This window comes from Eleginops maclovinus, chromosome 6 (genome assembly GCF_036324505.1).
Source record: "Eleginops maclovinus isolate JMC-PN-2008 ecotype Puerto Natales chromosome 6, JC_Emac_rtc_rv5, whole genome shotgun sequence".
Taxonomy (NCBI): Eukaryota; Metazoa; Chordata; class Actinopteri; order Perciformes; family Eleginopidae; genus Eleginops; species Eleginops maclovinus.
The window spans coordinates 5,617,595-5,643,625 of record NC_086354.1 but is presented as its reverse complement, the minus strand read 5'-3'; the positions used below and the strand labels follow the sequence as shown (position 1 = coordinate 5,643,625).

The 26,031-nt window shown below is 40.1% G+C and overlaps 1 protein-coding gene across 1 annotated transcript; it reads right to left on the bottom strand.

Moving 5' to 3' along the window:
* Positions 1 to 224: 224 nt before the first annotated feature.
* Positions 225 to 24,947, bottom strand: LOC134865390 (discoidin domain-containing receptor 2-like). The gene is made up of 17 exons (XM_063884880.1): positions 24,827 to 24,947; positions 22,840 to 22,945; positions 21,639 to 21,741; positions 20,238 to 20,475; positions 19,214 to 19,361; positions 18,036 to 18,138; positions 17,243 to 17,426; positions 13,733 to 13,973; positions 12,509 to 12,574; positions 11,440 to 11,576; positions 10,344 to 10,554; positions 6,996 to 7,213; positions 6,611 to 6,738; positions 5,860 to 6,078; positions 2,239 to 2,473; positions 1,333 to 1,482; positions 225 to 925 (listed from the first exon to the last, which is right to left on the bottom strand). Exons 2-17 carry the CDS (start codon positions 22,922 to 22,924, stop codon positions 791 to 793), a joined length of 2,601 nt encoding a protein of 866 aa, XP_063740950.1. The 5' UTR covers positions 22,925 to 22,945; positions 24,827 to 24,947; the 3' UTR covers positions 225 to 790.
* Between the last annotated feature and the right edge of the window lie 1,084 nt (positions 24,948 to 26,031).

Sequence of the window (26,031 nt, the reverse complement as noted above, 5' to 3'; positions counted from 1 at the left end):
TTATAGCTGATAAATTAAGTTTAAGGCAGAACTGCTGGGTAGCTGTGTGTTACTATATCATTAGTTTCTTCATATTTTGTAATAATAATCTAAATATAAAGGTAGCTAGTAACTGAACCATTCTGAGAAGAAGTAGTACATAATGGAAATAATTAAGTCTAGTAAAGAACAATAATTGTGTTAATGTAGCCTACCTATAACAAGGAAACTGATACACATATAAGTAAAGATTTATTTTCTTTATTAAAAGACTCTTTGGTTTGACTTTGGTTTATACTTTGCTACTATATAAAGAAATATACACTTTCTGCAAAAGTCTTTAACATGTTTATAAAACATGTCTGAACACCTGTGGAGTAAAAACAATATTATCATAATCATAATGTCATTTGTTCACCTTCAAATTACAAAGCATAAATATAAACATTCATAAAAATCCCACCTGTGTTGACATTCTCTAATAAATGTGCAATAGAATTAGAATAGGAAAAAAATCAAAATAAAATCTAGGATTACCGTGTACTCTATAAATAGAAATAGAAAATAAAAAGGAATTAAAATAAATACACAGAGGAATGAATAGTGCTAATATATATGATATCTACAATATAAAGCTGTGTTCAAGTTAATAGCTTGTACTCTTTTCTTGTTATTTACAGCAAAACTGTGGCAAACCAGTTTTAAAAAAAGAAGGACAACATTTGATGAGCTTTTTACGAGACGCAAGTAATTCCAAATAAATCCAGACTGAAGGGACAGTGGATGGCAGAGAGACGATGTGTTGCATTTGCTACGCCAGGCTCTCCATCAGCTGAGTGTGGATGTCCTGGAAGCTCGGCCTCTGCTTGGCGTTCCTCCTCCAGCAGCTCAGCATCAGATCATTGTAAACTCTGTCCGGACAACACAGAGGCTTCGGCAGGTACACCTTGGAGCATGGGACATAATATGACTGTAGGACTAATGTTTAATGGGAGACATTACAGGTGAGTAATCTCAAACAAGAACAACTAATAGAGATATTCCCAGGCTTGGAGAGGAATGAAATACATGCAACTGGATGATGGTTTAGGATACAAAACTGTATTCCCCTACAGTTACATGTAAAAAATCCATATACTATAGTAAGACCATTTTGTGTTTCTTGTAAGAGGCACACTTATTTATTTCTATTTTATTCAGGAGGTGCACCTATATGTTTTAAAACGGAGCATTTTCAGTTTGCTCTGGTTGTATTTGTGCCTTTTTTTGTACTTTTTAAAGGGCCAAAGAGAACTGAGACTATAACGAGATTGTTCTCTGGAGGAAGTGTCACTGAAACGCTGCGCTGCTCACCTGCTTGCCCTGGTCCCTGAAGAACTCTCCTGTGTTCTCGATGACCTGCTCGTCTGAGAGCTGGGAGTACGGCTGCTTCTTACACAGAGTCATGATCTCCCACAGAGTCACACCGAAGGCCCACACATCGCTGGCCATGGTGAACTTCCCCTGAGAGAACAGACAGCAAATACATTGAGCATAGCAATCAAGTGGAAGCTGATTGGTGATAATTATCACAGCTGCTATAATATGAGCAATCACATCATGTGGATTTATACTCAGGGAAGCCTTGTTTACTTTATTTCATTATTTTTGTCCTTTTACTTAAAAGTAACAAAAATTATAAAGTTATTTTAAATAAAGATTCAAATTAAAATGTAATATAGGTAATTATAAATTATAAAAGTAAAAAAACAAGTAAAATGTCGGATAAAAGATTAAATACAATTAAATAAAAATATCTATATCAACATAACAGTTTTTTTGTGAAAATGTGCTCATTGATGTTTTGCATTTTTAAATTCAGTGTCCAAAAAAATTGAGTACAAAAATATGTCCTTACTGCAACACTCTACTCTGAAAAAACTGAAAAATGTGACTTTAATTAAATGTATTATGTCAACAAATGTCACATAACCGAATTAGGTTAGTTGAAAGCAATACAACTAATTTGAACCTATTTTTATTTCAACTTAATATTATTGCCTTCAACTAACGTAATACAGTTATGTGAAATCTGTTGACATAATACAATGAAAGTAACAAATACAAGTCAACGTTTCAGTTTTTTCAGTGTACAGTAAATACCTTAAATCCAGTAGTTTGACTGCCGTCCAATTTAAGATTGATATATTAAAACTCCAAAATGAACAACCATTTTACAAGTCCTAAAATCCCTTCCATTCATCCGGCCCCTGCACTCACCAGCAGGATGCTCTCCCAGGACATCCAGCGGATGGGCAGCACGGCGCGGCCCTGGATCCTGTAGTAGTCCCCTCTGTACAGGTTCCTGCTCATGCCAAAATCAGCGATCTTTATGGTGTAGTTCTTACCCACCAGGCAGTTACGGGTCGCCAGATCACGGTGCACAAAGTTGAGAGAGGACAAGTACTTCATACCGGATGCAATCTGCACAGCCATGCCGATTAGTTTACTGTAGCTGAAGAGCAGAGGCAATGCAGAAACAGAATACAAGTTACAAATATGTTAAACATAGTGTTGCAAGGTTGGGGAGTAGCATGTTATTTAACTAGAAGTTTAACTATATTGTGCAATTGTTAGCTAACATGTTGGCTACATTCATAATTGCATGGTAATTCAAATGGTGACATTGTGTTGGTCCATCCATCCATCCATCTTCTCCCGCTTTTCCGTCAGGATCACGGAGGTAACAGCTCCAGCAGAGAGCCCCAAACTTTCCTTTCCCTGGCCACATCAACCAGCTCTGACTGGGGGATTCCAAAGCGCTCCCAGGCCAGCGAAGAGATATAATCCCTCCACCTGGTCCTAGGTCTACCCCTCGGTCTCTTCCCAGCTGGACGTGCCTGGAACACCTCCCTAGGGAGGCGCCCAGGTGGCATCCTCACTAGGTGCCCGAACCACCTCAACTGGCTCCTTTCAACGCGAAGGAGCTGCGGTTCTACTCCGAGTCCCTCCCGGATGACTGAACTTCTCACCTTATCCCTAAGGGAGATGCCAGCCACCCTGCGGAGAAATCCCATTTCGGCCGCTTGTATCCGCGATCTCGTTCTTTCGGTCAAGACCCATCCTTCATGACCATAGGTGAGGGTAGGAACGAAGATGGCCCGGTAGACAGAGAGCTTTGCCTTCTGGCTCAGCTCTCTTTTCGTCACAACGGTGCGGTAAAGCGACTGCAGTACCGCTCCCGCTGCTCCGATTCTCCGGCCCATCTCATGCTCCATTGTTCCCTCACTCGAGAACAAGACCCCGAGATACTTGAACTCCTTCACTTGGGGTAAGGCTTCATTCCCTTTCATAACCCTGCTGAGAACCATGGCCTCAAATTTGGAGGTGCTGATCCTCATCCCAGCTGCTTCACACTCGGCCGCGAACCGATCCAGTGAGTGCTGAAGGTCACAGACTGATGAAGCCATTAGGACCACATCATCTACAAAAAGCAGTGGTGCAATCCTTAGCCCACCGAACTGCAAACCCCCTCCCCCACGACTACGCCTCGAAATCCTGTCCATGAATATCACAAACAGGATTGGTGACAAAGCGCAGCCCTGGCGGAGGCCAACCCTCACCGGAAATCGGTCCGACGTGCTGCCGAGGACCTGGACACAGCTCTCGCTTTGAGAGTACAGAGATTGGATGGCCCTGAGCAGAGACCCCCTCACCCCATACTCCCGCAGCACCTCCCACAGTATCTCCCTGGGAACCCGGTCATACGCCTTCTCCAAATCCACAGAGCATATATAGACCGGATGAGCGTACTCCCAGGCCCCCTCCAGGATCCTTGCGAGAGTGAAAAGCTGGTCCGTCGTTCCACGACCAGGACGAAAACCGCATTGTTCCTCTTCAATCTGAGGTTCGACAATCGGCCGGACCCTCCTTTCCAGCACTTTAGAGTAAACTTTCCCGGGGACGCTGAGTAATGTGATGCCTCTGTAATTGGCAAACACCCTCTGATCCCCCTTTTTAAAGAGAGGAACCACCACCCCGGTCTGCCACTCCTTCGGTACTGTTTCCGACTTCCACGCAATGTTGATGAGACGTGTCAACCATGACAGTCCCTCAACACCCAGAGCCTTCAGCATTTCTGGGCGGATCTCATCCACCCCCGGGGCTTTGCCACTGTGGAGCTGTTTAACGACCTCAGTGACTTCCCCCTGTGAGATTGGAATTGATCCCCCTTCATACTCCATCTCCGCCTCTAACATAGAGTGTGGAGTTGTCGGATTCAGGAGTTCCTCAAAGTGTTCCTTCCACCGCCCTAACACACTATCAGTTGAGGTCAACAGCGCCCCATCCTTACTGTACACAGCTTGGATGGTTCCCTGCTTCCCCCTCCTGAGGTGTCGGACGGTTTTCCAGAACAACTTTGGTGCCGACCGAAAGTCCTTCTCCATGGCTTCTCCGAACTTCTCCCACACCCGCTGCTTTGCGTCGGCCACGGCTGAGGCTGCTGCCCTTCAGGCCTGTCGATACCTTGCAACTGCGTCAGGAGTACCCAGGGATAACGTATCCCGGAAGGCATCCTTCTTCAGTCGGACGGCTTCCCTGACCACTAGTGTCCACCACGAGGTTCGAGGGTTACCGCCCCTTGAGGCACCTAAGACCTTGAGACCACAGCTCCCCGCCGCAGCTTCGGCAATAGAGGCTTTGAACACCGCCCACTCTGGTTCAATGTCCCCAGCCTCCACAGGGATGCCTGAAAAGCTCCGCCGGAGGTGTGAGTTGAAGGCCTCCTGGACATGGGACTCCTCCAGACGTTCCCAGTTCACCCGCACTACACATTTGGGCTTACCAGGTCTGTCCAGAGGCTTCCCCCGCCACTCGACCCAACTCACCACCAGATGGTGATCAGTTGACAACTCCGCCCCTCTTTTCACCCGAGTGTCCAAAACATGCGGCCTCAGGTCCGATGATACGATAACAAAATCGATCATGGACCTTCTGCCTAGGGTGCTCTGGTACCACGTACACTTATGAGCATCTTTATGTTCAAACATGATGTTTGTTATGGCCAATCCATCCATGTCCAGTAGCAAACCACCACTCCGGTTCAGATCAGGGGGGCCGTTCCTAGCCAATCACGCCCCTCCAAGTGTCTCCATCATTGCCCACGTGTGCGTTGAAGTCTCCCAACAAGACTAAGGAGTCCCCTTCAGGAGCCCCATACAGGACTTCTTTCAGGGTCTCCAAGAAGGCTGAATACTCTGAACTGCTGTTTGGTGCATTGTGTTGGTAACCACTGAAAATACATTTTGGGCTTCATAAGACGAGGAATATTTTATTAACATTATTTTAACATTGTTTCTAAACCTATTACACCCATCTTTGTCAATACTGCATGAAAAGGTTGACAGCAGTTTTAGTTGTAACATATTTTCAGATATAAAAAAATGACTATTTTTTAGGACCAGTGCAAGTCAGTCAAACGGTCTAAAAGATGCCAAACATAAACTATTTAGTTGTTTATTATTGAATTATTTTTGGTTTATGAATGATCTGTGAAGAAGTGGGCATGAACTCATTTGTGAAGCATTTTTATTTGGCACCTCACTGCTCTATTATATTTTGTTGTAATTCCAGATCGTTCATTTTCAATTTAATAATTAGTTCGAATTTCTTTTTTTAAGTAACTTAAGTTAACTAAATAGATTACATTTTAGGAATGTGAAACATATTTTCAGTTTTAAATGCAATTAATGTTAATATTAATAAAATGAATCAAGGATGTCGTAAGAATTCAGTTAAAAATAAAAGAGAAAATAAAGAAACTGTGAATCTGAGAGTTCTCTGCTAGCAAGAGGTCAGTTGAACAGTAAATTATAATGTATTGTTAAAGTATGAGCCCACCTGACCATACTCTCCCCCTCCTTTTCCTCCGGCCTTGACTTGTCCTCATCAGCGGACTCCTTCAGTCGCAGCATGCAGAGGAACTGGTTCAGGTCTCCGTTCTCCATGTACTCTGTGATCATACACAGCGGGTCCGTGTCCACACACACTGCCAGCAGACGGACGATGTTAGGGTCCCTCAGGCGGGACATGATCCGGATCTCCTTCAGGAAGTCATTCCTGCAGTACAGCGGGAAAAACTATTGTAATTTCTTGCTTCATTGACTAAGGTTGTGACAATAACATCATTTTAAACCTGTTACAACAAATACAAATAGTTTAAGGCACACTAAATAGGTTTTTTCTCTTTTCTTTTAAAATAATTTGATTTAACACTAATTAATTTAATTAATTTTTACAATTATTTAAAATGTTCCTTACCTTTTAGGCCTACACATGCTTAATGTATATATATATTTTGAGCGAGCCTATGTCATTTTTGTAAAATATTTTTTCAAAGTGTGACTTTCCGAATTCCAATTGTATGTCTCTTTCAGAACTACATCGACACACAAACATTTTTGTATTTTTTCGTTCATGGAAAATGTAAATGTGATTGTTTATTCACAGTGAAATATTGTTACAAGGCCTTGTCTATAAATCCTCTAGTTTACTAAAATCCAACTAGTTGATTTTTCCCCCGGTTGTTTACCAAGTTCATCCTAAGGTTGAAACACTCACTGTAGATATGTTTATTTTGATATGCTTTTACCTTGCATTCTTGTTGGCATCTTCCCTCAGTGTTTTCACAGCGACCAGCAGAGGGGACTCATTGTTTCCCTCTATGGACAAATCCTCATCCAAAAAGTCCTGCATGCCCTCGGCCTCACACAAGTGCACCTGTTTTAAAAAGCACTTTGTTAGTCCTTCTCCCACTTGGCACCACTCAAAATTGTCAGTTTAATACCACTTAGTGTTGCCTTTTTGTCAGCATGTACTTTAGTTTCATGCTTTTACCACGCTATCACTCATCTTTCATATGAGAGCTTTAAAGATATATCAACATGACGTTAGTGGACAGGGATAAACATTCTGAATAATTTTATGTATTTAAACAACCAAATCCATGCCAAGAAACATTAAAGCAACAGAAGTACTTCTCCAAACTGGCCCTCTCCCAGTTTCTCCTTGAAGGTGAGCTTGTGTCTGGGGAACTCTCTCATGGAGGAATCGGTGCCAGCGAAGAGATTCATGTTGACGGCTGCTATGGAGTAGCTGTCTGCCGACTCCTGGAGGCTGATGATGTCCGCCTCCGCATAGTGGGGGGCCCCGTCCAACCCGCTGGATGCCAGGGCTCTGGAGGAGATGCTGGGTCCTGATGCAGGGCATACACAAACACACACACACACTACAGCAGGGGTCTCCAACCTTTTCCCCTCTGAGAGCTACCTCTAAAGAAAAAAAATTACGGAGAGCTACTTGTGTTTTATATCATGTGTAACATTTATTCACACGTATCTAAATCCCTGAATAAGGTTTCGTTTGGCACAAGCATATACGGAACATACATCCAACACTCACTATTTGTGTAAGAACATTAATACTCAAATTAAACTCAAAGTATGCACGTCAAAACATTTCTTTCTCTTTTCAACAACATATTTTTTTTGCATGAACATTTTCAAAATATTGGCAGCCAATACTCACACTCTGTCAAAATACAGAAATGTAACTAAATATGTGTCAGTATGCATGTCTATGCATTTCTTTCTTTTCAGCTATCACTGATAAACTCACATTTTTTGCATAACATTTACAAAACACTGACCTCTAATACTCACACTTTGTGTGAAACATAGCCCAAATTGAACTCATCAGCATATGCATTTCTTTATCTGTTCAAACTATAAAACACATTAAACTCACATTTTTTTCATAACATTTACAAAACACTGACACTTTGTCAAAACATAACTCACACCTTTGAAATCACATAGGCTACTATTGATGTTGAACAATTATAACTTCTTAACTTTGTCCACATCACACTTTCAGTCATTTATTCACTAGCCTACATATTCAGTCAAGCACCTTTAGTTAGTGAGATACCTGGCACTGCATGGAGACAACAAGAGAGCTGTATGCTGGAATATACCCACTTAGGTTCACTCTTATGGAGTCTTTCAAATGTTCATCTGTCAGTCTTGTTCTGAACTTAGATTTGATGACATTCATGTCAGAAAAAGAAGATTCACAGAGGTATGTAGACCCAAACAAAGCAGCTGTCTTCAGAGCTGCTTGACACAGATTCTTATAGTTTTCTGGCTCAACCAAGCTCCAGAAATGTTCAGCATGCTGTTGAGATTTCAGCTGTATGTCGTTTTGGAGGTTTAAAAGTTCCATTTCCATTTCCACAGGATCAATACAGGAAAGGTCTGCCATCTGCCCAGAAATCTGACAAATGTCCACATTCATGAATGGGTTGGCAATTAATGTCACACAGGGCTCAAGCCTCTCAAAGTCTCTGAACCTGTCTGCAAACTCCTGGCCAAGCTTGATCAAGAGGTCACAGTACTTCTCTGTGTTCAAAGCATCAGCTACCCCTGCATGGGTTTCCAAAACCTTTGTGACAGAGGGGAAATGCTGGAATCTTTTGGCCTTCAACTGCTGGATGAAAAAGGCCAGTTTTGCGCTGAACGCGTTAACAGCACTGATCATGTTGCAGACGTCTTTCTCTTTACCTTGCAACTGTACGTTCAAGTTATTCATTTTCTCAGTTACATCTGTCAAAAACGCAAGATCAAGGACCCACACTGCATCAGATAACAAGGTGGTGTCCTCCCCCCTCTCTTCCAAGAAAATCTTGATTTCACCCAGCAAGGAAAAGAAAAGTTGCAGTACTTTACCCTTACTGAGCCATCTGATGTCAGTGTGGAGCAGGAAATCTCCATAGGCCACAGTGCATTCCTCCAGGAATTGCTTGAAGGTCATGTGTTGCTTAGCCTTTGCTCTGATGGAGTTGATAATCTTGACAACCGGCTCCATGACATGTTCAAATCCCATGACCTTCGCGCATAAAGCCTGTTGGTGAATTATGCAATGGTAGGCCAGAAATGGCGGAAACTCCGGGTCTGCTTTGCATTGGGCAATAAATACAGAGTGACGACCTGTCATCGCTGGTACTCCGTCAGTGGTTATTGACACCAGCTTTTCAATAGGGATCTTCTGTTCCGTGAAGTAGTTCTTCACAGCATTGTAAATATCGACTCCCCTTGTTGTAGTTTTCAATGAAAGTAAAGTCAAAAACTCTTCATGCGCAGTGAAATCATCAAAAACCATGCGGATGAAAACAGCCAGCTGGGCTGTATCGCTCGCGTCAACAGATTCATCCAGCTGAATAGAAAACCGTTTACACCTGTTAATGTCAGTTTCCAACTGTCTTCCCGCATCCACAGCCAGTGCAGACACTCTCCTTGCCATTGTATTTGCACCAAGTTGTACATCAGCAAAAGCAGACAATATTTCTGTCTTACATTCATGGTCCTTGAATAACGTTTCAGCCACCGCGGTCATGGCCTCCTTTACAACACTGCCATCAGTGAAGGCCTTTTTGCGTTTTGTACTGGTAGCTCGCGAGCGACGTGTTGGAGACAGATGCACTATAGTATACAGCTACATGTGACCTCTGCAGTTAACATGTTGCAAAACGTCCCTGATGTCTTGGAACCATCCAAAGCTTGGGGTCATTGCATAAATGTTTTCCTTTCAAATATATTGTATTTTGTGGGTGCTATATCATCTTAAAAGGTATGGGTAATTAGCAGACATATGTTTGGTCTAGACTGAATGGTCTCTGAGTTACGGAGAGAAAAGCAAATACTGTTGCAACCGTCCCAGGGTTGGGGTCATCTCACTGTCTTTTTCTTCAAAATTCATATTGCAGAAGATATGTCATCTTAAAGTAGTATTGGTAATATGCGGACATATTTAAGTTTAATATGGGACAAAAAGAAAGCAAAAAGTGTTGCATAAACCCTAATGTGTGTTGCAACTGTCCCAGATTTGAGGTCACTTGCAACATCTTCCTTTTTCTTCCTTTCAAATATACATATATATATATACATATATATATATTGTGAACGATATGCTATCTTTAAATGTTATCAATAATTATATAAAAAATGTAATATACAAACGTTTTGTTGGTCTAGACTCTAGACCTACTTGGCTATGAGTAAATGAGAAAAAATCTAAAAGTGTTGCAACCATCTGGATGTGTGTTGCAACTGTCCCAGGGATGGGGTCAGTCGCAAGACCATCTTTTTACCATTCAAATATACTGTGATCGGTATATGTAATAATCTTTAAATGGTAGGGCTAGCTAGCAGACATATGTTAGTTTGATGGTTTTGCTAGATAGGCTATTTTCTGAGTAACAGAGAGAAATGCAAAAAGTGTTACACCGTCCCCAGTCTCCCCTATTTATGCATTGTGCCAGATCTTACCGAGATGTTCCATGGACTGAGCAAACTCTGGGAGTTTCCGAATCAGGCGGGAAGGCTCCTGGTAGTCGGAGCACAGGGGGAATATTCTCTCATAGGTGGAATTGGAGGTGGAGCCGCTATCGCTGGTCAGAGAGGAGTGGAGGGAGGAGAAGGCCCGTGTCTGCACCGCCAGGCGAGCTGAGAGTTCATTGTCCAGCAGGCGACGGGAGGCCTGTAGGAGAGAAAGTGGAGGTACGTTGTAACGGGACATCAGTGTTGGGTGACAGATTTGTTAAAAAAAGGAGGGAATTCTTGGAGATAAGCATTTGTTGTAACTGAAAGGGTTCCCAACCTTTAAAGCATCATACTCAAGGACTTTTTAAGGACAAAATTGCATTGCTAACATTAGCTTTCTCTCTGTTTTATGCTGCTGAACTCAGGTCATTCAACGATCACTGATGCCCACATGTGATTTCTTGAGGCAGGTGCGGAGACATATGCAGACAGAAGAACACAGCCTATTTACTAATATCATATATAATAAACTTATATATAATATAAGTACAATTTGATAATAATATAAATAAAATCCAATTTCTATTGTTGTGCAAAAGCAATTTAAAGCACTTTGAATGACCCAAACCTATGTTTTTTCTCAAATTCTAAAGGCAATAATTTTTTTGCCCTCAAATTCACAAACCTTTAAGGATTTAGAGGAACTGATGGAACTATGGCAAGACCATGTGTGCAAGAACCAAAGCTAGTGAGGTTGACAATAACAACAATTCTACCTGCACATAAAAAAAGACGTGGGATATGTGTGGAATCCCTCATTTAAAGCATGGGATGACAGTGTGATGCATACATAAAGAAATATGTTATGCTTTTGTCTCCAGATCACTACCTAGGGGACTTAGTGAAAGTGTATTTAATGTCAATATACCATAGGCTGCTGATGGCTTTGTCCGCCTGCTTGAAATCGACTTCCATGTGACGGCAGTCAATTCCAGCCCATTCAGCTGTCTTATAAAAACAATAAGAAATACAACCTAGACCTCTTATTGATCTGTTTGGTCTCAAACAAACTGAATGAAGAAATAAAATACTCCCTTTTCACCTTTTCAAGCATCTTTTGCCAGACCTGCCTCCACAGGATGATGACGATGATAGCCAATAAGATTGCAATGATAGCCACCAAGCATCCAATCAGGATCCTGGTGTTGCTGTCGTCCACTTTATGAGTCGGATCCTCTCCTAACAAACCAGAGGAGTTTGAGTTATTGAATCTTATTAACAGTACATTATCATTGCATAATCTGCTTCACATTTCATTGAAGCTACAGAAACAGAAGTGACATTTATTTCTGGCAGATGTCTTCCTGGCTCTCTTAAAAAAGAATCCTTAGATATGGGAAGCCTTTAATTTGATTTGGGAGCCTCCTTTTTTTTTGTTGTAATAATGGAAAATGAGGATATGTCCTGAATATTGAACAGCGAGGGAAAGTAATCTTTACATTTATCATTATTTTCGTTGTATTTATTGTTGTTTTTTTCCTTTTTTTCCCCATGTATTTCCTTATTTTTAAGTCATTATAGGTATTGACATCACCATTATGAGTATATATTTGTATTTACTGTATTTGTTTTACTGACGTGATGTCATGTCAGTCAGTGTCTTTCATTTGAATTATTTATTTTAGCATTGTTGTCATATCTGTTTTCTGTTGTTGCTGGTTTTATTTCTTTGTATTTTAATGTGGAATAATAATAATGACAATGGCAAAAGAAAAAAAAGATGATTTCAGATCCTATCAGCAGGGGGCACTGTTACACCAGAGAACATTTTATTTCAACTTGAAACTAAATTACACTTTAAAACTTAAATAAATCACTATATATCATAGCATTATGTATGACACCAACAACAGAACACATAACACTCCCAGCTTGATTTAGATAAACCTTGAATATTCTCTAAATATGTAATTTTTAAAAATTATATTTGTAGGTGAATGAAGATTATATTCGACCTGTGTTTTGTTTTCCACCACATCACTTCCCAGCAGCTATATATCAAATCAGACTGCACTCCCTCATGCCAACAGTTCTCTCCCCTGCTTGAAAGACCCTTCAAATTACAAACATTACTTAAAGAAAACAAATCCTAAAGGGGTTTAGTGTCTGACCTGGCAGTAGGTTTGTAGGGTGTCCATGTTTGCGAGACGTCAGAGATGTGTTGTACACGGCTGAGCCTGAGTGAAAAAGAAAGAGAAGGAGAGATAAAGGGGAAGGAAGGTTAGGGAGGAGGAATGGTGCAGTAAACATGCTGGCAGGTAAAAGCACAATATGTCATATGGTGCCACTTGGGGTCTCTCAATCCAAACAATAACAAATTATAAGGCGTTCATTGCTGTCATGGAAGTCAGCTTCAGGTTAGGATTTCTTCATTGTTTACCGTTTAAGAGGATTTATCATAAGCCGAATTATCCCCAGAGATCTCCTTTCAAAAGCAAACAGACACTGAACAAAACATTTTCACATTAAAATCAGTGTTTATCCAATCCTGCTCTGCATAGAAGGGATGTCCCATGGGCTGCAAGCCAAGTTCTCACTAATGTTTGTTCAGTTTTTTGTCTAATAATGTAAGAACCAGACGTGCAGGAGATTTTAATCAAGAGCTGAATTATTCCCAGAGGTCTCCTCCTCTCCAAAACAAACAGATTTGCTGATTAAAATGGAAACAACTATTAAAAACAGCAGTTTCAAATACAAATTTGTGTTTCTCCGATGCTGCTCTGCAGATAAGGGATGTCCCATGCGCTGCGAGCCAGGTTAGCACTAATGTAAGTCAAGCTGTTTCTCTGATAACGTAAGATCCAGACGTGGAGGAGATTTTAACCAAAAGTCGAATTATCCCTAGAGGTCTCCTTCTGTCCAAAACAAACAGATTTGCTGATTAAAAAACAGCAAAACTATTAAAAACAGTAGTTTCCCATAAAGAATTATGTTCTTTGGACGCTGCTCTGCTGATAAGGGATGTCCCATGGGCTGCGAGCCAAGTTGCCAGAAATGTTTTTCCAGCTTTTTCTCTGAAAGTGTAAGATGTACATGTGTAGGAGATTTTAACCAAGAGCCGAATTATCCCTAGAGGTCTTCTTCCGTCGAAACAATTTTTTTAGAAAGATTCAGTTTGTTTTAAGTTAATAAAATTTGTAAGTTTATCAAAACATTTGACTTAAAACTGGATAAAAACTGACCAATATCTTGAGTTTGAATACAGTTGGAAGCCTTTGGAATAAAACTCCATTTCAACAACATCTTTACCAAAAGTCTAGCCATTTTCAAGACATTTTAATGCGGAAGTATCAGATATCACTGATATTATACTCAGAGAGGACTTCACATCTCACCTGACTGGAAGGCCACCTCACTGAGCAGCATCCACACGTCACTGAAGTGGAAACGGCATTTGATGGCGCTGGCTGTGCGGTCGCCGAGGGGCACGGTGATAAAACGGGCGCCTTGGCTTATGCGGTCCACCTCAGGCCTGAATGTCACCGGGTCAGACTCCCAGTCCGATCCCGAACGGAAGTAGCAGGTGGCCTGTCGGAACATCCTCACGCCTCGACTGAACATGTTATTACAGTGGACCTGTAGAGGTGGAGGCGGGATATGTCAATTTTTTCTGTACCAATTGTTAAGTTATCATTTGATTAGTACAACATTCAAACCATAGACTTTAGATACACAACATATTCTCATATTCAAATATAAAACACTTTAAAGCACTTTGTAGCTTTGTTTTATTTCATCAACCTGTAATTTTATGATGTTCTGTATGTTCATGTGCAATGCCAACGATAATATAGGTTGAAGTCAAGGACTAAATCTCAGACAGTCACAGAGGGCATCTCAGGGGTCCTTTAGGTGAAATGCAAAAGAGGTAAAGGCATCAGTTATTAGTCCTAACCAACAGTTTGAGGCCATGATGCAGTGATGAGCTTGTGTTTGTGTATTTTCAGGTAAGCTAAAGTAGTGATGTGACACAGATGCATATTGAATGTGTTAGTGTAATAAACTAGTGGTTATGCAGATAGGACATTATTCATCAACTTGAGGAAATGCACACAGTGCTTTCTGTTAGTCTGATATTATTGCAAATCTGCTGTAAGCTTACTAACCTTGCTAACCTAGTAATATCTTAAGGAGTCATGCAGTCACATTGTCAAAATAAGCCGATGAAAATGTCCAGTGACAGTCGGCTAACACTAATTCCCAGAACATCAACAACATGCGCTCCGGTCCCAGCTTTGTGCATCACTTTTCAGTGTCCCCGTTTCCATCGTGTTTTTAGCTTCTTGCAGTGTACTTTGCTTGTTTCCCTTAATTTGGTGAATGTTTTCTTAAGGCTACACATTTTTTGTCAAGTTTTAGAAGACGTTTCCTAATTTTCCTAATGTGTTGTAGCACATGTTTTGTTTTATTTGAATTGTTTTTGGCGCTGGAGCGCGTTTCTTCTAATGGATGTGTTTTGGGCCATTGTAGCGTGTTTGCAACTGTTGGCCACCGTACTATACCTATCCCCATATATATACATATCCCTTTGTACATTTTGATCAATTGTGGTGGCTAGGGGTTAATGTGTGTCTACCAATCAGATTGTAAAAGGGTCAGTGGTTCGATCCCCAGCCCCAGCCCCAGAATCTAAATGATGAAATGTCCTTGAGTTTAAGTTGATTTGCATAGGTAATGTAGGTAATGTAAAGTGGCATTCATCATTTACTGTAGCACAGCTGGGTAAAAGAAGAATGTTGAAATCCACCTGGATTTATCTTCTTTTATTTTTATATATATATACAGTGGGGCAAAAAAGTATTTAGTCAGCCACCAATTGTGCAAGTTCTCCCATTTAAAACGATGAGAGAGGCCTGTAATTTGTATCATAGGTATACCTCAACTATGAGAGACAAAATGAGAAAAAAAAATCCAGAAAATCACATTGTAGGATTTTTAAAGAATTCATTTTCAAATTATTGTGGAAAATAAGTATTTGGTCAATAACAAAAGTTCATCTCAATACTTTGTTGTATACCCTTTGTTGGCAATGACAGAGGTCCAACGTTTTCTGTAAGTCTTCACAAGGTTTTCACACACTGTTGCTGGTATTTTGGCCCATTCCTCCATGCATATCTCCTCTAAAGCAGTGATGTTTTGGGGCTGTCGCTGGGCAACAGGGACTTTCAACTCCCTCCAAAGATTTTCTATGGGGTTGAGATCTGGAGACTGGCTAGGCCACTCCAGGACCTTGAAATGCTTCTTACGAAGCCACTCCTTCGTTGCCCTGGCGGTGTGTTTGGGATCATTGTCATGCTGAAAGACCCAGCCACGCTTCATCTTCAGTGCCCTTGCTGATGGAAGGAGGTTTTCACTCAAAATCTCACGATACATGGCCCCATTCATTCTTTCCTTTACACGGATCAGTTGTCCTGGTCCCTTTGCAGAAAAACAGCCCCAAAGCATGATGTTTCCACCCCCATGCTTCACAGTAGGTATGGTGTTCTTTGGAGGCAACTCTGCATTCTTTCTCCTCCAAACACGACGAGTTGAGTTTTTACCAAAAAGTTCTATTTTGGTTTCATCTGACCATATGACATTCTCCCAATCCTCTTCTGGATCATCCAAATGCCCTCTAGCAAACTTCAGACGGGCCTGGACATGTACTGGCTTAAGCAGGGGGACACGTCTGGAACTGCAGGATTTAAGTCCCTGGCGGCGTAGTGTGTTACTGATGGTAGCCTCTGTTACTTTGGTCCCAGCTCTCTGCAGGTCATTCACTAGGTCCCCCCGTGTGGTTCTGGGATTTTTGCTCACCGTTCTTGTGATCATTTTGACCCCACGGTGTGAGATCTTGCATGGAGCCCCAGATCGAGGGAGATTATCAGTGGTCTTGTATGTCTTCCATTTTCTAATAATTGCTCCCACAGTTGATTTCTTCACACCAAGCTGCTTACCTATTGCAGATTCAGTTTTCCCAGCCTGGTGCAGGTCTACAATTTTGTCTCTGGTCTCCTTTGACAGCTCTTTGGTCTTGGCCATAGTGGAGTTTGGAGTATGACTGTTTGAGGTTGTGGACAGGTGTCTTTTATACTGATAACGAGTTCAAAAAGGTGCCATTAATACAGGTAACGAGTGGAGGACAGAGGGGCCTCTTAAAGAAGAAGTTACAGGTCTGTGAGAGCCAGAAATCTTGCTTGTTTGTAGGTGACCAAATACTTATTTTACAGAGGAATTTACCAATTAATTCATTAAAAATCCTACAATGTGATTTCCTGGATTGTTTCCCCCATTCTGTCTCTCATAGTTGAAGTGTACCTATGATGAAAATTACAGGCATCTCTCATCTTTTTAAATGGGAGAACTTGCACAATTGGTGGCTGACTAAATACTTTTTTGCCCCACTGTATATATATATATACACATGATCAAATTTGGGCTGTCTATGTTGTAAATATATTATCTTTTTCCATTTTTTTCACGTTACACTGCAAGGGTCTTATAGAGGGTGTAGTATGGTGTTGTAAAGCCCTTTCACAAATTTGTAATTTGTGAAAGGGGTATATTTAATTAAATTGTATTGATTGATTGGTCCTTATTAACGTAAGATTGGGGGCCTGCGTGTGGCCAATGAAATCTGGTCCCTACCACAGCACGTACCCATGAAAAATAGTCCAATTAAACTGAAAATATAATTTCAAACTGCAGGGGTATTTTACTTTTATACATTTTATGTCTCAATAAAATCTACAGCAGCTTTAGGAGATGTGTGCTTGCCCGACACAGAATGATGCTGGCTCAGCATTTTCTTTAATTATTCCACTTTTCACGATGAAACTGTTTACTGTCCCCTGACTCCTCCTCACCTTCATGGAAGTGAAGTTTCGGACGCGGTCGAACTCAAAGATCATCTCCACGTAACCTTTGGGGAGGCTCTTGTTGTTCCAGCCCAGGTAGTCGTACCCTGGCCACATGCCATATATGTGGCTGTGCAGAAAATCATCCAGACCCCAGGTGCCGTCTGTCAGCTGGCCCAGGCCCTTCGTCAGTCTACCGGAGGGAGAGAGGGAAGAAATGAAGAGTGAAAACACAAGGATTGAAAATCTTAGGCATTGAGGATTCCAGAGATCCTTTAATTCATGAATCAGAAATCCCTTTGTCCATCCCACAACAGGAAATTGACATGTTAGAGCAAAGGGGGGAGTGGAGATTAAGAAGCAAATGAAATGGGTAGATTGACACTGACATTTATACATAAGACAATAATTTGTTAATAATATACATAAAATAACTACAAATCTAAGGTTAAAAAAAAAGAAGTAAAAAGTGCAAAAAGAGCAGGTTTGGAGTCCATGGTTCATCAATAAGTTAAAGATAAGTATTTACACAGTTATACCATGTAGTACAAAAGGAAACATAAGAGAGACTACTCAGCAGTGATTAGGAGCTGCTGTATCAGACCACTCAAGTAGCTCCGGGAGAACACTGATATTTAATGGCTATGATTATACTGACTTTGAGTTATTGTTAATTTCATCTGAACAACGTCCTTCTTTCCTACTGCTGATGTGTTCTGCTTCTTTGTTTTAAATAAAACCTTAAAAATCTAAAACCTTATATCAGTTGGTAAAAGGATGAGAAGACCAAAATAATGTCGACCTTTCAGCTGATGATCCGTCATACACAGAGTCATTGAAGTACACATCGAGGCCTCTGTAGATCATTTGGTGTCCCTCTGGAATGCTGTAAGACATCAGGCCGTCTACAGGGGGGAAGGTCAGAGGTCAGATTTGAACTCACTGAATGCTTATGGCGTGGTGCAGTGATGACATATTTCTGAAGGCCGACACTGAGGTTAGCATCGCAAAGGCTCCCTCGACAAAAAGCAATGGGATCTTTGCAATGAATTGAATATTTCGGTATTTACACATTTTGTTCAGCAAGTTAATCTCTACAACACCACTTTGGGATTTTTAAAGTGTCACAAGTAAAAAGCTAACGGCTGTAGATTACCAATGCTAAGCTAACAGGCGGCTAATGTTCGGCGTGATGACGTTTAGTAGAGTCATTTTCCCACATGTTTGCAACCGCTGATTTCTTTCTTTTGGACAAGGGAACCAGAAGTGTTAGGAGTGATTTTCAAGTTTTAGAACTCATTCCTGCACCACTCTAAAGGACATACTCCTGGATTGTGGATTGGACAGAGCATTCACATTAAAATGAATAACATTATTTTGAAAAACCTTTATTATTCTAATTGATCCTTTATCGAGCCCTAAAGTGATTCTTATATCCTCTAATTGTTAAAATGTGTAGTCTACACAAAGAGAAAATGGTTTAACATTTGGACAAAATGTGTATCATAGGGTAAGCACAGTACATCTACAACCCTGCACTTACCCTTTAATCTTTCTGAAAATGAATAGCAGTGGAGTATAACTTAAACTAGTTATGGTTTTTGTAAAACTCTAAAACAAGTCTTGGAAGAATATAGAGAAGTTCTTAGTGCATGGACAGATTTGTTTGCTTTCCAAGTCAACGTTATATCCTGATTTTCAGAAATAAATTAGCCAATGACAAAACTAATTATAAATATTGACATTTCATTAAAGGCACATTGCATTTTCTTAAAAGCCAGCTTCTAGCAACATCTGCTTAGACCTCTATTCAGTATCCTGCACCTTGTTACGTTTTATTAGGATTAATGGCTTCCTTTTATTCTAGGGTTTAATTATGTTTTAGACTCCAGACATATATTTTGATTTGCTGTTTTTACAGTAAAGTTTGACGACCCTTGGACAAGGTGATGTTCGCACATAATGAAAGCGATGACTAACCCAGCCATTGGCAGCCATAGAGCTCCACTCTCATGCACACTATCATGGAGTGGTCCGTCACAGGCATGAAGCGGACGTAGCGGGCTATGATTGGCGGCTCCAGGTCCTTCAGCACCACATCGTATGCATTCCTGTTCCCCTCGATGACCTTGGAGGCGCAGATTGCACAAATATGAGAGACTGATAGAAACACATTCAGCATATAAAGTACTGTGTGATTTCCAATCATTTGTGAAACTTTAACAAATCAGTAAAGAAATTGGTTTCCTTTATCTCACGCAGTGCTTTTGCTATTTCCTCTTTTTCTTAATTTCTTCATATTCCCATGAACACTGCTACTTTCTGAAGATGTTATCTTCACTTCATCTCTCACCAGTGGTGAAGGGAGTGTTCAGATCAGATCCTTTACTTTCTGTTTATATATCATTAATTTGATTTCATTTTGTATTTTAAGTAATATTTTATTGTTGTAGCTGATTGAGCTGTGGCAAAATATATAAAAATGACCAACATTTAATACCTGTATCTATTAAAAGTTGAATTTAGGACAGATTTTGGTGGTTGACCTTGATTAAAAGGACTAGGCTACATACGTTTACAACCCCAACAAAATATGTAACATATTTATAGTTGTTTTGATATTGTTTTGTGGAGAATGCTACATATTATACCTTTAAGTCAAGTAAATTTTAATTTCACCATTGCCTAAACTTCAATAACTGGCATTTATATAAACACGTTTGTCAAGGTTTAATTTCAGACACAATAATAATACATTCCATTTCTATAGCACACTTTAAAAACAACGTAATCTCAAGATGCTTACACAAGAAGAGTCCATGAAGATTTATACAATATCACAGATTCATATTAGTTATCTATTTAAAATGTCACATATAATACTGTCATAAACAATGTAAGCACAGTCTCTAAGGTCCTCTTAATGTGTCCTCCTAGTCAAATTATACAAGTGCGTGTCTTGAATGAGAAACATTGACAGACAGTGATATCTGCGCATGCTCACCTGCCTTCCCTTCCTATCATGCCAGCCCACCCAGTTGCTGCCGTCACGGCTGTACTTGATCCTGTATCTCTGGGCAAACTCATTACCCATGCCATCGGCGTGGCGACCTTGGGTGCCCACCAGCGTGATGAAGTGCAGCGAACGCAGGTCCACCTGGAGGTACTCTTTGAGGCCGTCCGGTTCTGACATGATGTCAGGACACCAGGCCCCGTCCCCGTCCCCGTTATCTAAATCAAGTCTAAAGAGGGGTTGGAAATACGACAGAGTGAGAGAAGGACAAAAGCATAAACAGTTAGAGGAAGATAAAAAGAGAAGGAAATTGAAAGTGATTAAATGTATCTGATATGCATAATTAATACTTGCATGATCTGTTTTGCTGCAGGACAACAGCAGGATGTGTAAACACCATAATTATTCCAGACGGCGCCAGTTCATTAAATCTTCACATAAGGCTGAGCTATATTCGACCCTAGAACAGCTGTTGACCCACCAATCTCACCTTAAGGTCCGTTTAATGACTGTTCATGGGCTAAATCAATCTGCTGGTAACAGAACAAGATATGATTGAAAGCTCCTGAATAGCATCTAAATGGACCCCGTAGTTAGAATGCTTTGGTAACTTTTACATAAGAGACACATAATTTAAGACTGTTTTTTTTTTTTTAAACCAAGGCAGTGGTTAGTTCGAAATAAATCCACTGTTTCCCAATCCAGCAGTACTAAAAAGTATTTTAGATAAAACTCTTAAAGTTCAGAGGATGACTTATATCTAACCAAGATTGCAATGATGTTATAGGTAGTTCTTTATGATAATCCTCTGTAGACAACACTTTCAGAGACCGCTCGGCTGCGTCCTAATCGTACCAACTAGGGTTGAAAGAAAGGTGTTCCACTTAAAAAGGAAAAAGAACGAAGCCAATAGAAATTGCATTTATTTGAACTGAAGTTAACAACATTTTTCTCTTTATATCAAAAATGAATTTTGAACTTTTCAGCCCTACCTTTAATTTACATAATTTGATTCACTTGTTTTATTGTATATAAGTAAAAAGTTTAAGTTATTATATTTATGAAACTACAAATGTTATTGTATATCATTTGTATATTTTGTTTATAATATTGTAATTTATTGTTATTTATCAATATAGTTTTGATTTCACACTGCTTTACAACTATTAATAATATGATAGCCTTTATTGTAATTTATAACATTTCTTTTCAATATATTATCTCGCTTGAATCGTCCTCAAATGGTCATCTTTGGCTTCTCGGTCATCTGTGAGAGCTCTTAAAACAGCACTCACCTGTATGAAAGTAGCCTTACGAAAAAAGTTTGATAGATTCACAAAGTGTTGCCCAAAGCAAAATAAATGAAGTTTTAAGAAAAGAAATCGAACGTGCCTTCCGAATCTGGCAGCAGTGGACTCAGACCAATGGCTGGACGCAGAGATGTACTCGTCCTGAATCTGCCCACCGGTCATACCGAGAGGATATCGACACATCTCTGCAAACACAAAAAGCAGCGCTGATACACATTCTGTCCACAAAATCAATATGTGTGTGTGTGTGTGAGACATAATTTTTTTTTTATCATTTCAGTGTATTAGCAGGACATGAGGAGTGTAAATTGGTCAACCCCCCACTTCTCCACTTCCTGCAGCCCTGTAAGGCCTCTCAAGCCAAACAGAGGCATCACTGTGTATGTGCCAGTCTAAGCAGAATGAGACGGGAGTGGCCTCTGAGCTCATTTTTCATCTTTTTTCATAATCTTTACCAGGACCTTGAGAGATATATTGGGGTTTAAAAGCATTTGCATCTGCTGGGCATTAGCTTTTACACATTAAAAGTGATTGTGGCATGAACAGATGCTACATTACAGTGTTAAGATGATTCAGTGACTGTAGCGTACATCTGCTTATTGCATCTACCAGAGTGTGGCTGTTTATTCTTTCCATCTCTACCTGCTTATTAAAACTCAGCTGTATTTTATTCATCTTCCCTCACCAAACGCCTTACTTTGTAAGAGAGTGGCAGAACAAATAAGCCTTTTACTGTGAAAATATTCAAAGTGGGAAAGTCCAATGAGTCCATGTGTGTGTGTTTGAGAAAGAGAGTATAGGTGTGTGTGTGTGTGTGTGTGTGTGTGTGTGTGTGTGTGTGTGTGTGTTTGTGTGTGTGTCACTGACAATTTCTCTTACTTTCTTTTTCCATGAATGCCCCCTGCTTGTGAAAGGTCTGCCTGTTCTGACCGTATTTGCTGTCTGACCATTAGGTAAACCACACACACACGCACGCTCACACACACGCACGCACGCACGCACACACACACACACACACACACACACACACACACACACACACACACACACACACACACACACTACACTCTTGCATTTTAAGCCCACCCACCTAAAAATTGCTTGCTAGTCAACATTCTTATCCCTCAGATATGAGGAGGGTCTTTTGTGCTCTTATATTTGGACGTTACACTTTTAACACAAGTATAGTAAACTCCAAATATCCTTGATAGCTGAAATGGCCTTAACCCCTACCTGCTCTTAGAAAGAACATGGATGTAAAGTACACATCATTTCGACTATACCTGGGTTGACTTGACATTGCACAGCGGCAGCCAGCATGATAAAGACCACATGATGCGACATCTGTTGAACCTTCATGACCTTCATCTCGTCTCTGGAACTGCAAACCTGAAAGTTATAGTTGTAATTCAACGTTAGAAAATATTTAGGTTTTGGTATATCACTTCAATAAAATGCAGCAGAAAATCCTATGCTTTGTATATTGATTTTTGATGAAGCATTCAAATGTTTTTCTTTGGCATGTGCCTCCTCTTAAATGTTTTCTAGATTTTTCTTAAGGGTAAAAATAAGCACAGTGAAACTGAGATGCACCTTTACATTCATAACCTTCGGTGTGGCAGGTTTTGTTCCCTCTGCCAATTGAGTGGTTCAGTGATGACGTTATTTCATAGACAGACCTGAAAGTAAGCATTGCAAGGGCTACTTCAATCTTAAAATCATTTTATTTTGGAGTATTGCAGAGAATAAAATCTGTGGTAGACAAAATGTTTTGTGCGGAAGGACAAAATAACACCACTTTTATAGTATTTGAAGCGTATATCTAATTGCTATAAACATATACATCACGGTTGCATGACTTAACGTCAACACCACTAAGCTAAAGCTGGCTAATGTTCAGCTTAATGGTGTTTAGTAGTCTTACAATATTTAGCCTCATTTAAGACACATAGAAGCTTCAGGCATTCACTAGTGGGGTATTTACTGACACATTTATGTTGTAGAAAAAAAGATGGTAAGATTGTTTTACCACAAAGTCTATTTCAGGCAAAACCTCATTCAGAAAAACATTGACTTAGAGATAAGCAAACCCATAAGTGGTAAAACGCGAACTCATTTCCAGGATTAGGACTCATCCCTGCACCACTCTTGCACATGGCCAAAAACTGGACAGCTGCCATTGAAAACGATGCAAAAAAAGAAGAATTTTATCAGTAGTGAAATTGAGGTTCATAACTTAAACAAAGTCAACTAAACCAGAAAACATGTACATCAAAAAGCACAAGAGCAGTGTGTACATTTAGATGCTGAACTCCCGTTATTTTCCAAACATTTTTAAAGTCTTCATTACATCAACAAACAAATAGTGTTTATTTAGCCCAGATACTTTCATGAATAATCAGAATGTGATTACTCATTTGTATTGTTAAATGATTTCCTTGCATTGCACAATTTGTGGTCTGTAAAAACCAAGATGTTATTTTGGCTAGAGTTTTTCCAAGATAACAAACAAACAATTCCCTGAAAATAATGGGTGATAACTAAATAGGAACATATCATGGATACAATACCATGTCTACTGGAATGTAGGATTAGCATACTTTTAAATCTGTTAACTAATAATAAAGAGTAAAACCAGGATAGGCAATATAAAGTATTTGTAATACAGGTAATATAACAGTCACATTTCAGGAAAGTCTGATGGTTTTATAGAGTTAAGCAGCCCTAAAACCCACAGTGGTAAACGCAGACACAGACCTCCTTGTAACCCGGAGTCTTGCTCTCTCCCGCCGCAGTAAATGTATTTTATTTACCTTGTAAAAGTCCTGTGAAGGCCTCACTGACTTCGACTCTGACACACTCGGGTATACTCTACAACACTGGCACCTACAGTCTTTCACATGGTGGGCTTGCCAAATATCTGGGGGGACAATGTAGTTCTGTGTGTATAGCATGCTGGAGTATAGGGTATAATAAGTGAGAAACCTATGTCTGTAATAATATTTTAGTAGCATTTCCATTTTTGGAGAGCCGACATGTTCATCGCTGTCTACTGGAAAAACTTTTTTCTGTATATTTTTGAGGTTTAGATTAAAATAAAACTGACAAAATGCTGTGCCTTATCTACTGGTTTATATTTTAGCCTATTTTAAACCCATACAATGTGTTTTCCCTCTCTATACTGAGCTGAACTGACACAAACTTTCTTCAAAGTCAACGTGGACACTGGATTGAATAGCCACAAATGAGAAAAATATGGATTTGACTTACTTTCGCAAGTTCTCCGCTTGTTATTACGAAACCATCTGTCTGTGGGGATATTCCACATCTACTGAGACTTAATGCGTTCAGCACTGCCAGTCACTGACCTCGTCTTCCTTGGACTCTCTGGGTATGGAAAACACAGAGAGGGAAAGAGAGAGAGAGAGAGGGAGAGGAAACGGAGGCTGATGTAACAGCCTGACTGGCTGTAGGAAAGAAACAGAGAAAATAACACGCTTCTGGATTTTGAGGTGAGGCCAAAGGCCCAGAATTCCACCTGATCCACAAATGGTTTCAATTATGGCCTTCGGAGGAAGCTGTGAGCAGCAGAGTCTGGCAGTTTCTACAGCAGCTACTGACAAAAACAGAGTGGAGTTCATTTTACTCAACAAGAGAACCTGCTAATTAGTTCAGGAGAAAGAGAAAATAAATCTAGCGTTGCATACAAACAAGCTGAGTCACGGCTGGGATTCAAAGTGGAAACAGCAGCTATAGTTAGGTCAGGAGAGACTTCAAGTCTGTTTAGTACGATAACATATTTATTGCCCTGTATGCAAAGGGAAATATATATAAACTTTGGCGATTAAACCCCGTATCTTTTGTGTGGTTATCATAAATCAATATGCGGACCAGAATAGCTGAGCAGGAGAACCACATAATGTATTCTATTATGTCGCCAAACATCTTTTTTCTCATACTTATCCTTGATTTCGATACTTGACTTTTACCAAATGTTCTGTAAGGCATACTGTATATATTTAAATTTATTCAAAATTGAATAGAATTAGTAAATGTGTTAGCGTTTCTGGTTCACTGTGAAATAAAATGTACATTTTTGTCTATGTCAGTGAATGTTCCACACTATTATATACTATATATAAGTACTGTATATTGTAGGAGAAAAAAGTGGGCACCATTTTAATTTCGAATTACAGCTAAGGGACAAAGCCATGCCTTCTGCCGTTCAATGTCAGATATAATCCGTTTACCTTTGTTTACATTGTTTTTCTTTCACAATGGAAAAGTTACGAAATGTTCAACTGACCACATGAGCAAGGAGTTAGTTAATTCAAAACAAAACTCCCAAAAGTCTCTCACTGAAAAACAGTATTTTTCAGAGATTTCCAGCGAGACTTTCAGATCCCCTGGACATAAAAGACGAATAGCACACACTCCCAGACCTCTGACATCCAGTGGGCCTTTAAGAAAAGACT

Coding starts and splice junctions, on each gene's coding strand:
- LOC134865390 (XM_063884880.1), bottom strand. CDS start 22,924: ATGAAGGTCATGAAGGTTCAACAGATGTCGCATCATGTGGTCTTTATC. Junction 13,974..17,242: donor GAAACTTCACTTCCATGAAG/GTGAGGAGGAGT, acceptor CCACCTCTACAG/GTCCACTGTAATAACATGTT. Junction 12,575..13,732: donor TGAGGTGGCCTTCCAGTCAG/GTGAGATGTGAA, acceptor TTTTTCACTCAG/GCTCAGCCGTGTACAACACA.